Genomic DNA, 12,809 nt, shown 5'->3' with positions numbered 1-12,809 from the left:
ATCTGTTTCAGTAATGTTAAACCAAGGTCCTCCCAGGAGAAAAAATACATATATGGATAGATAGATAAAGCCTCTCTCTATTGCTGGTGTTACTCAGTGAGAAAATGACATCTCAGGGCGGAATCCTAATCACTGTTTGGAGCATCAGAAATAATGATCACCTCTGATCGGAGGTTGTGAATAATTCATTCGGTTTGATTTTCACGTCCTGTCCAGTGATACTTTTCAAACCAAATGTGTTTCTACAGGAAAATAATGGTCCCACTTCTTATGGAAATACTGTGGCACAAATCATTTTACCCACATAAAAACAGTTAAATAAGACTGTTCTCTTCTGCCTGCTTTCTCCTCCCCATTCCCTCCTCCCTCACTTGAGCTTGTTTATTCCAGGATCAGATTATGGCCAAAGAAATATTTTCTTCCTTAGAGCATGTGTTAGGAAAACAAATATTTATTTCTCCTATCCTTAGCTTATTAACTGTAACTCTTTTACCCTCTCCCCTTTTTGACTTTAAGATAATGATTTTAGGTTCATAACCCTAAACTAAGAAACCTGCCAATTGGAATGTTCTGTTATAAAAAAAAATTTTTTTTAACTATTAACTTTAAAAATTATTTATGGCTATATTAATGAAAGTATAACATGCAGTAAGTACCCGGGACCACTTGGTTAGTCAGTTATTCAGAGAAGCAGTGGTCAGAGAAGAGGGAGGTGGCACCACTAGTGCCAAAAAAGCCTGAGTCTCAGGCTCATTAAACTGTAAACCCACAAGCCCCTTTCAGGCTGTCTGTTACCCTTTTATTGTTTCCTTAGCCCTTCAGTCCTCCTTCAGCTCTTAGCCCTGGAGTGTCATTTTCACCAGGTTTCCCCTGGATAAAAACATTGGGAGGAGAGAAAAGGGAAAACGAGGGGACTCGATGAAGGGATTTCCCTTGATTGTTACTTTTCAGTTAATATACAAGGCAGCTTGAGCTTAGGTGAAATCAATGAATGTCACATTCCTAATCACATTGTCACACTTGTGTATACTTTTATAGTGATTGCATAATTTTCAATATAAAATCCCCATTGTGTGTATAATATAGATACACCCATCTATAAAGAGTGATTTGACTGGAAAACTTACAGTGCCCTAATTAAATGAGGGGAGAATCTGACTGTCTTCTGAAGTAATGGCCCAATCCTCTGAGACAAAGCTATTCTTAGATAGAGTGTTTTGAACCATTTTTCCTGAATGTTGTGACCCTTTTTTTTTTTTTTTAAATCTAACAGGGGCAGGGGGAAGCTTTTTTCAACCTAGTTTTCATTATCAGACAAAGTATTTTGCATTCAGAAACCATTTCCAGTATCAAATTCAATTTTGTCAAGTGATTAGTTGAGTTTGGTAGAGAATAATTTAAACGCACAAAGCTGGAAATGGCCGTAGTGCTTCTACACTCAAGGAGAGCTGGGGCTGTTCTCAAGTTGAAAGCCCCATTTCAGTGACTGTGCATCACAACTTGGATTATTGTGTTACATGTCTCTGCAGCTGTTACAGACCTGCATCTGTTGACACCATGTGTCCCTATCCAGGACTGCTGGAAGAAGTAGGGGAGTGGATGAATTGATACCTTGCCTGCCTATCAGTGCAAATGTTCTGTTATGTACATATGTTTGTAAAGCTCTTTAGCCCCCTTCAAGATGAAAGTCTCTGTATAAATATAAGCTTTCGATTTTAGTACATGTTTGTAATACATGTGGTATAGTCCTAAATATGTATTTAGCTGATAGGCACTGTTCTTGTCTATCGTACAAATATTGACTTTAAATGTATAAATATGTATTTAGACATCAGACCAGAAAAACACTGAAGCAGTTACTTCTCAGGTAGAGATATTAATATTGTATAAACCTATATATACATATGTTTACATTTTACCACATCAATAGCAGAGCACTTCTTGTAAAAAAAAAAAAAACTAAAAAGTGATAGCCCCAACAAACTAAGACAGCTTCTGATATTCTTCTCTCTTGGTTCTTAATTCCCAGATGTTTATATCTTTCAAATTTTATATAAATATAATCTCTTATAGTATGACTAAGACCTAGATCACTTCCTCTAAAATGTGGGAAATCCGTTAGGTTGGTGAGATTTTTTTTTCCCGTTTAAAATATGTTATTATAGAAATGTTCAAACAAATACTACAGATAATAATTTAAATTTCCATATGCCCATCACTCAGTTAAGAGACAATTTATAGTCCTCTTAGTTATTTTTTTATGTGTATGGTAAAAAAAAAAATTTTTTTTATGGTAAATATGTATATATATATATATATATATATATATATATATATAAAAAACAAAACATTTGCCATTTCAGTATTTTTTATATCAACAATTCAACAAGATTAATTATGTTCATCAGTGGAAAAACTGGTGAAATCCAAATAAAGTCTGCAGTTTATTTAATAGTATTGTACCAATGTTAATTTCTTAGTTTTGATAATTGTCATGCAGTTATGTAAGATGATAATACTAGGGGAGGGGGTCCCTGGGTGGTGCAAATGGTTAAGCGCTTGGCTACTACCCAAAAGGTTGATAGTTGTGCAACTCACCACCATCTATTTCCATATTTTTCCCTCACCCATATCATGTTAGCTATTTTTAATTTGTAAAATTTTAAAGTTATCAATATAATATAAACACAAATTTGGAAGATGAAAAAGAAAATACCATATAATCTCATCATTATAATTCTCATTTTTCTAAATGTCTTTGTTTTTTTGTATAACATGATTTTTTAATGTGTATGTAGTTGTAACACGTATTAAGCACTTATTCTATGCCCACTACTATTCTAGGACTTAACATGTGTTTAACCCTCACAACAAACCTAAGCAGTAGGTTATTATTACCCCATTTTACCGATGAGGAAATTTGAGGCACAGAAAGGTTAGTAATTTACCTAAGAGTATATGGCTAGAAGAAACTCTGGTGGCGTAGTGGTTAAGTACTATGGCTGCTAATCAAAAGGTCGGCAGTTTGAATCCACCAGGCGCTCCTTGGAAACTCTATGACGCAAATCTACTCTGTCCTATAGGGCCGCTGAGTCAGAATTGACTCGATGGCAACGGGTTCGGTTTTGGTTTTGGTTATATGGCTAAAAAACTGACTGAATCTGTTTTCATCCCAGGTAGTCTGGCTCCTAAGTCTGTGCCCTAAACTGCCACACTATTTTGCCTCTCACAAAAGTTATAGTATGTGTACAATCCTACTTATTTTTTCTAATTTAGTATTAGATCATGGGTATTGTAAAATGCTATTCATAGTCTTCATAACTATCATTTTATAAGGCTGCACAGGATACTAACAATGACCCCATTAGTCAGTTTACTTCCTTCCCAAAATAGTTTTTATCATGACATTTTTCTTTTAACTTATTATGAAATAATTTTATATTTACAGAAAAGTTGGAAAGACAGTACAGGGACTTTCATATACTCTTCACCCAGCTTCTCCTAATAATGTTGTTGTCGTTGATAGTTGCTGTTGAGTGGATTCCAACTCATGGCGACCCATGTATGCAGAGTAACACTGCTCCATAGGGTTTTCAAGAATGTGACCTTTTGGAAACATACCGCCAGATCTGTCTTCTGAGGCACCTTCGTGAGGGCTGGAACCATCAACCTTTCGGGTAGTAGCTGAGCACTTAACCATTTGCACCACCAGGGACTCCTTTCCCTGTTATTATCATCTTGCATAACCATAGTACAATTATCAAAACTAAGAAATTAACATTGGTACAATACTATTAAATAAACTGCAGACTTTATTTGGATTTCATCAGTTTTTCCACTAATGTCCTTTTTACTTTCCAGGATCCCACATTGCATTTAGGTGTCAATGACGTTTGTTTGTATTATAATTGATACTCATCTTTCCATGTTGTATTCAGCTAAATTGCAGTAGCACTAGTACTACTTAAGTACTTAGTAAAATAAGGTACATACTTCCTTATAGTCTTTAGTAAAGGAAATACCAATTCTCTTTGTATGGACCTTGTTTTTAAAAAATTCATACTAGCTACAAGAAAAATATACTTAATTGCTTCATGCCTCGTTTTTCTTGTGGCAATAATTACAGCTACCTTTGATTTAATAATATTACTACCAATAGCTAATATTTGAGGGCTTTTATATGCCAGACCCTGTACTAACTTAACGTGTTGTTCCTCACAACAGTCCTTCCAGAAAGGTACTATACCCCCATTTTGTAATTGGAAAAATTGAGGCCGTAAGAGGTTAAGTAACATGTTAAAGGCTATATAGTTAATAAAGAGTAAAGCTAAAGAGGTGAACCAAGATAGCCTGACTCCCCAACCTAAGCTCTGAATAACCACAATCAGTATTTGTCTCAACATCTAGTACAGTATAGCATATAATAGATGTTCAGTTAATGGTAGCTATTCTTCTTCTTATTATTTATTTAAAAATAAAATAGTTTAATGATATTTAGGACTGTTATTCACTGGTTCCCAGAGGTAAGTTAGGGACAATGCTCTAAGTCCTTGATGTTATCTATTTACCAAGTGTCACTTTAAAAAATGAGATGACTATGGTACCAGCAAATATTTACTGCACCTATATTATGTAGAGGGGTCATACTGGGCATAGGAGGAGATGATATAATGGTTCAAGAGGGTAAGCTAAAAGTACTCCTAAGCACTATGTGATTGATTATCAAATGAGTTCTGTACATGAAGGTTTCAGTAGAAGATTGGAGAAGGGTGGAGTCACTTTAGACTGGGGGAAGCTTTACTGAGGAAATGAAATTTGAATGAACCGTTTTGGAACGGGTAAAATTTAGATAGATTGAAAGCAGTGAAAAGGTCAAACTTTGTATGTTGAAGTTAATACAGATTTCTGCTGCCAATAGTTTATTTAGCTTCATCGAACCCATAGGTATTTTTTTTTCCTTAATTTTTTATGTGGGAACACTGAAGTGCAATAAAGTCAAATAGTTTTCCCAAGGTCATACAGTTAATAAGTAATAGAGCCTGGATTTGGATTCAAGTTTGTTTGACACTAAAGCCCATGTCTACCATTATATTCCCTAGTGTTTGACTAGCAACGAAATGTAAATTTTAATGTCAGTTCAATAACAGATGCTTTCTTTCATGTTTATCCATTGTGTTCACTCAAAACTTAATCTCTTCCATAAGGAATCTTGCTATACTAAGACTGGGATAGTACTCTACTCTCTGTAATGATACTTTTTTAGGGGAGGTGTCGATTTTAGGCACACTTTGGAAGGACATTGATAAAGAGTAGTGTGTTCCTGGTGCCACTGTGTTGACACCTCATTAGAAGTCAATATTGCAAGCATAATGACCTGGCCAGTTGTTGAACTGACTGCCCAAGTGACACAGAGTCCCCAGGTAATAACAAAAGATAAGAGTATTATTTGCCTGCCCAGTGCCACATAGTCACAATGTTTACATTAGCATGCAAACGCAGAAGTAGATTCTTCAGGGCTTGTGTCTAAGCTGTTTCTGGCCTAGATAGCTAAGGTTAATATATCATAAAATTTTGTGTAAAACCCAATCTTCCTAACTACAAATGCATTTAGAGAAAAGTAGAAAAGAAATAGCTTTTCCTTCCTGAAAAGCAAAAGAGGTGTTGGGTTAGAGAGGTACATGAGAAGGCAGGTGAAATATTTCTCCCCAGGCAGGCAGTGTATTAACCAGCTTCTTAAAAACCACAACCAAAATTATCCTAATACTTGGAGTTGCTTTATGCTGTTTTTTGTATAATCTGTTTCTCCTTCCTTTCTGTCTTTAATGAACAGATAGAGTAATATCTTATCTCAGAAGGTGACTGGATTTTTTTCCTGTGTATTATATCCATTTTGATTTGTTTTTGGGCAATAGTATGATGTATTAAATAGCTTTTATTTATCTGTGAGTGTTTCATATATATGTTTCTTAATGCTGAGAATCACAAATAGCTGTGTGGAAAGCTTCAGCCAACCTGATTACAGTGGATGTGCAATTGGATTGAGGAATGTGTACTCAGAGCTTATGATCACTGGCCCGGTTGAGTCTGGGTGATGCATGTGGCTTTCCAGGGATGCTGCTATTTACATCTGTTAATGGCCCTTCTTGATGGCCGGCTCCCCAATGAGGTGATATGCTGCAGCCTGGGGATGAGGGACTAAGGCTGCAGATGTGGCTGGGCTCCATTAGGCAGGACCAAGAATACTCATCTGGTAGGCTCTGTGTTTGGGGGCGAGTAAGCAGGGGAGGGAAACAGAAAGAAAGGGGGAAAAAAGAGAATGGAAAATATTACTTATCCAGGTATAGGGGAAACAGGCAGGCAGGCATGAAAAAGTGCAGATGTAACTGGTGTGTGAGTGAATGAAAAGAAATGGAACTAGCGAATAAACAAGTGGAAGTATTGGCTTGTTTTCATATAGAAGGGGATTAAAAGAGGAGAGGGCTGTGAAGGTTTGGAAAGAGACATGTTATCCCTGCTTTCAAGTCAATATCATTTATTTGTGTGGGCTGAACAGAGGTTTACACGTATCATTATGCAGCAAGAGATTAGTTCCTTGCATCGTTTCGTTTTCTGGTGCTGGGAGAAAGCAGCAAGAGAAGAGGGTGCAACACTGAGCTATAGAAAATTCTTGCAGAAAGAGAAGATACCTAAACCAAGCCAGTGAAGAGTGCTTCTGTTATTCCCATTAAATGCTGGAGGATGATAAAAGGACCCAGGATCACAACAGTTGTATAGTGCACAAGAAATGATCCTTTCTCTGCTCCCTTCTCATGTCTTGAAGATTTCTTGGAAGGAATCTCACAAAAGAAGAAAATAATGTCTTAGTAGAGAGGGTAGAAAGATGGGAGTTCTGGATTTAAGTACCGGCTTCATGGCATCCTCCCAGTGCACATCTTGAGTTCATTTAGACATTGGTTTTCCCATCTTCTTTGAGTGGCTCAAAGAAGGAGTTGAGACTACTTTGAAATACATTAGTAAACTAGTCCTTCTCAACAAAATCTAGAGAAGTATGCTAAAATGTTGTTTCTAGTTTGGTTCTTCAGCAATACATATCTTTATGTGAAGGCTTTGTCTAGGTACAGTCTGATACTTTCAAGGAACCTGGGGGGAAAATCTGCATGTGAGAAGCTTGTATTCATTTGTTTGTTTATGCCTTTACAGATCGGCATGGTAGCTTGGAAAATGACCCTTAAAAGTCCTGAATATCCAGAAGGCCGAGATATCATTGTTATTGGCAATGACATAACATACCAAATTGGGTCCTTTGGGCCCCAGGAGGATTTGCTGTTCCTCAGAGCGTCTGAGCTTGCCAGGGCAGAAGGTATCCCACGCATCTATGTAGCAGCCAACAGTGGAGCAAGAATTGGACTGGCAGAGGAAATTCGTCATATGTTTCATGTGGCCTGGGTAGATCCTGAGGACCCGTACAAGGTATAGACTGAGAAAATAAAATACTTCGAGACACTATATGGTTATGCACGTGTGTGTGTACATGTGTAGAAGGGTCGAGGAGAGGTAGGAGGATAAATTCAAAAGTCAGCACTTGAGGTGAACATTAAATATAATCAAAATTATGGAAATTCCTTAAGAAGGAATTAGTTCTTTCTCATGAGAGACAAATTGTCTGTCAATATGTTCACCTAGTTTTTCCTCCAGCTTTGAAACAGATTGCTGTCTTCTTAGTTGATCTCCCCTTTAGCATACTAGATGAATTGGGAGGTATGCATTTAGCATGGGCTGTGCTAAATCAAAACCATCTATCTTTAAACCCTTTCATTGTGGCTTCTGGAATTTATGGTCATTCACCAGCAAAATCCCTTATATCTTTAGCTTCTGTGATGATTCTCCAGCCTTCTTGCTGTACTTGAAGTCTGTCTCTTCCCTAAGGACACTGCTTCCCCTGTAGCTCTCTTAAGTAATGACTGATTTTTCTCTTTTTCTTGTACCACTGATCTTGCAGGTGGAAGTGTGTCTTCCTTGTTCCTCATTGCTGCTTCCAGGGCCTTTTTCTTCCCTTCTCCCTGAGTGCCCCCAGCTCATGCCACACCACCTCATGCCACATCACCACTGTTCCTTATTGTAGTATTTGGTCACTCTCATTCTTTGCGTATTTTAGTCCCTAGTTCACTTCCACACTCTCCGGTACTGCTGTGTCTCGGCGATTGCTATATCCACATAGATGATCCTTTCCGTAACCGGACCTCTTGGATCCTTGACTTCCTTTCCTCCAATGTTTGTGTCCTCCGCTCTACTTCAGCCTCTCGCACCCTATAATCTCAATTTCAAGCATCACATTCTTTGCCAACTTCCCGTTCTATCTTTCTAGCTCCCTCTCTCTAGTGTCCCAAATCCAACAATCCTTTGAACCTACCAGGACCTACAACCATTGATCCTACCACTTTTCCTCTGTCCCTTACTTGGACCTTATACCTTCATTTCATTCTGACTCAGCTGAAATTCCAAGGTCAATCATATGTTAATTATTATAATTACATTATATAGTAATCACTATCTTTCCTATACCCTCAACTTTTTTTCTTCTCCCTTTATTCAGCTTACTCTGTGACTCTGTAAAAACTTTGTCTTAAGAACAGGAGAGAAATATAAATCCCAAAAAGAGATGGTATAAAACATACAAGGAGCTATAATTCATAGCCTCTAAAAGGAATTAATTATAAGTAGCATCCTTATTTTATCTACCTTTAATAAAGAAAAAAAAAAACACTGCTCATTAAAACTGTTAGAATATTTAAAAAAAAAAAAAACTTTGTTAAAATTCAACTCTCCCATCCCTGCACCTGCACAGCTGAACATTGATGGAAAAAAGTACAGTCCTGTTGATTGGTCTTATTTTAAAATCAAGATTACCAACCTTACAGATGACAATTTCACATCTTCTTCTTTCTCCCCAAGCCTTTAACACCCTCTTCCCCCATCCTCACTCTTAGCTGATGACCTTGTTCCCCAATTCACTGAAAAAATAGAAGCAATCCACAAGCCCCCACGTATCTGCATCTGTGCCTTTGTTTTCTTCTCTTCTCCTGTACTTTGGATGAACGGCCCCTGCATCTATCTAAGGCCAGTTTCTCCTCTTGCATGCTTGATTCTCTCCTTTCTTGCCAACTTAAGGGCATCGATCAACAGTTTTCCCCTTCTTCCTTGCATCATCACTATGTCTCCTCTTAACTGGATCTACCTTTCAGCGTACAAACACTTTCCCCTCTAGCTACTACCCCTATCTCATTCTCTCCTTCCGTTTATAGCAAAACTTAAAAACAATTGTCTGTTCTGGCTGTCTCCGGAAACTGTTCTCCCATTACATCTTGGCCTCACTTCAGTTAAGCTTAAATCAGTTGCTGTGGAGTCAGTTCCAACTCAAGGCAACCCCAAGTGTTTCAGAGTAGAACTGTGCTTCATGGAGTTTTCGTGGTTAAGACCTTTCAGGAGTGATTGCCATGTCTTTTTTCTGAGGCGCTTCTTAGAGGGTTCGAACCCCCAGCATTTTGGTTAGTAGCCCAGCGCTTAACTGTTTGCGCCACCCAGGGACTTCTGCTTCCAAAAATGAGCCAGTGAAAATTCAGTGGATCACAATGTTCCAATCTGCAACTGGTCATGGAGATGGCGCAGGACCAGGCAGCATTTCAGTTCAGCTGTGTCTGGGATCCCCTTGAATTGGGGGGATGTGGAGCAACTTGTCAGCAGCTAAAAACAGTAAGCTGATGAATTCCAAATTCATGTCTTACCCCGAACTTCAGATTTACATATCTAGACTTAGATGTCTGCCTAAATGTAGCTTCTAGTCTTCTTCTATAAATTTGTTCTTCCTATAGTCTCTCAGTGAATGGTACCTTCATTCTTATATTTGTTTAAATAAAAGACCTTGGAGTTATCCTTGGCTTCTCTCTCTCTTACATCCCACATCCACTCTGTCAATAAATCATGTTACCCCTGTCTTCAAAATACATCCAGAATTCAGCCGCTCCTAACCATTCGCACTGCTGCACATTAGTCCAAATACTCTCATTTTTTACCTGCATTATTGTAATAGGCTCCTGATTGGCCTTCCTGCTTCCGGCCTTGCTTCTATCCCCACCCAAATTCTATTCTCAACAAAAAGTAGAATGATCCAGTTAAAATATAAATCAGATCATGGCTCAAAAACATTCCTCTGATAAAACCCTTCAGTGGCTTCCCAATGTGCTCAAATAGAAGCCAAAGACCATATATTTGCCTGCAAGGCCCTGCAGAGATTGACCTTCCAATACTACTCTTCCCTCATTTCTTGCTACAGTCCACTCGTTCCACACTCTGGTGCTACTGGCCTCTTCACTCCTTGAGCCCGTTAGGCTCACTCCTGCCTCAGGGTTATTGTACTTGCTGTTCCTTCTGCCTAGAATGCTTTCCCCCCAGATAACCTGATGTCTCATTTCCTCACCTCCTTCAGGTATTTACTCAAATGACACTTTCTCAGTGAGGCTTTCCGTAACTATCCTTTCTGAAATTTCAACTCTCCTATTTTATTTTTCTTCTTAGACCTTATTCCCATGAATTTTTTACTTATTTACCTTGTATATTGTTTGTTTTCCCAAAGTGAAGTTCCAAAAGGCCAAGAGTTTTTGTCTGTTTTGTTCATTCGTGTTTTTTCAGCACCTAGGACAGTGCCTTGCATGTAACAGACACTCACTAAATAATATGTGCTTACTGACACACTAATAACGCTCAGTGCTACCATGCGTTCCCATCATGAGTCATGCAAGACCAATGGCAGATTCATGTCTTTTCTGTGTTGTGTTCACTGTGGGACATAAAGTCATTGAGTTAAATGGTGGGCATAATTTCTCACAATATTTAAAATATTTTTACTTGTTTTCTGGCTGGGTGACTAATTCATTTAATTTAAACACATGTCATGTAACTCTACTTTGTGTATGAATATGTATGTATATGTATAAAAACAAATCAAATATGGAATGTTAGTGTAATTTTGAAAAAATAAATAGGAATAAGAAGTTGAAAAAATCAAAAGTAGTGAGTTCAGGGTTCACTATTGGCACTGCATGGACTTCAAATTTTAATAGCAAATCTCCTAGTTTTATGATTCTCTTAATTATTCCTTACCTATTTATATTTCATTGATACTATGGTTTGTGAGAGTGACGAATGGTAATTCTCACAATTCTTTAATTTTGTGCTGATATCTTTAAAAAACATGTCAATGAAGATTAGACCCTTTAACCTTCATGAAAATGAAGTGAATGGAATGTACTCGGAGCTGCAGCTACAGGGTACCTTGTTTCAAGGACAGTCAGTCACTGACTAGAGAAATAAGCACTTCTATCTTTAAAAGGAGACCTGTCTATGCTAGTATCTATTAGGCAGTAACTCTAAGAAGTGATGTGGCAATTTGAAGACAGCTTTGGAATGAGCCGCATTATGCATGCTTTGCTGTATCTTCTGGCAATGTGATGATGGCAAATAATGAGTTAAAAACTATTTGTGCTTCTCAGGGATACAAGTATTTATATCTGACCCCTCAAGATTATAAGAGAGTCAGTGCTCTCAACTCTGTCTATTGTGAACACGTGGAGGATGAAGGAGAATCCAGGTAGGTATATATGTTATCAGAATAATTTGGTATGGACTAAAGAAAGAAGAATATGGTATTTTTCCTACTGTCCTGCTGATCATGACATTGAAGAGCATTGAAAATTGGTTGGGTCCTAAATTTGTATCCTAACTCTACCACTTGTTACCTGAATGACCCTGTTAGTGATTGACATTTTAAAATTATATTTATAAGACTTAATTTGTAGAAAAATTGGAACATGTAAACAGGAAGAAAAAAATAAAAATCAACCATAATCCTATTCTGAGAAATCACTATTATTAACGTATGTTATATTTTTACTGTCTTTTGTATAGACATTTTTTTATTCCCACATAATTGGGATCATAAAAGGTAAACTCTTATATAATTTATTCTTTTCATTAAAAAGTATTTTGGGAAAATGTCCTTCTGTTCTTGAGATGTTTAGGAACATGCTGTCTAATGGCTACATAGTATTTCATCATAATGAATGTATTTAAACATTTAGATTATTTTTAAGTTTTCACTGTTCTACCCCTGGGCTGACTATTCTTTCATAGATAAACTTTTATGAATATCTCTGATTATTCCCTTTGAGGTAATTTCTAGAAGTAGACTTGCTAGTATGTCCATTTGTAAAGGTTTTGGTGGATAATTCCAAATTGCTCTATCAGGACCTATGCTGTCACTAGCAGTATATGAGAGTGTTCATTTCCTCTTCTTCTCTACTCTTGCCAACGTTGAGTATTGTCAGTTAATAAAATACGATAAAAACAGCAATTGTTATTTTAACTTGAATTATTTTGATTGCCAGGGAAGTTAACATTTTTATAACATATCTGCAAATTTTTACGGAATGTTAATCAGTTGCTCTGATACTATTTATTGACTAATTTGCACTTTCCTCACTTTTATAATAATTTTCACTCCATTACTAGGTTCTATATTCTTTTGTTGTTGCTGTCTGAATCGACTCAGTGGCACTGGGTTCTGTGTCTGGATTCTTGGGCTAAAGCCACATTTTAAACTATCCTTTTGGGCAGATTTCCTCATATTTTTAATTCTTTCCCCAAATTTATTGGCTATTTTTGCCTTTTCATATACATAGGATCTTTTTTTTTTTTTTTTTTTCAGTTTCCAAAAATGTTCCATAATGATTTTGATTGAAATGGCATTAGGTTTA

General features: G+C 37.1%; 1 protein-coding gene across 12 annotated transcripts in view; it reads left to right on the top strand.

Annotated features, from left to right (window-relative positions):
- The window catches only part of ACACA (acetyl-CoA carboxylase alpha), a 318,748-nt gene that overhangs the window by 227,920 nt on the left and 78,019 nt on the right, over positions 1-12,809 (top strand). For all 12 annotated transcript variants that reach the window (XM_064271370.1, XM_064271368.1, XM_064271369.1 and 9 more), the window contains 2 exons: positions 7,201-7,470; positions 11,547-11,644. In XM_064271370.1, the coding sequence (XP_064127440.1) occupies positions 7,201-7,470; positions 11,547-11,644 (368 nt within the window). The remainder of the gene's footprint in view (positions 1-7,200; positions 7,471-11,546; positions 11,645-12,809) is intronic.

Source organism: Loxodonta africana, chromosome 18 (genome assembly GCF_030014295.1).
Source record: "Loxodonta africana isolate mLoxAfr1 chromosome 18, mLoxAfr1.hap2, whole genome shotgun sequence".
In the NCBI taxonomy this organism is placed as follows: Eukaryota; Metazoa; Chordata; class Mammalia; order Proboscidea; family Elephantidae; genus Loxodonta; species Loxodonta africana.
This window is presented reverse-complemented; position numbering and strand designations above follow the sequence as displayed.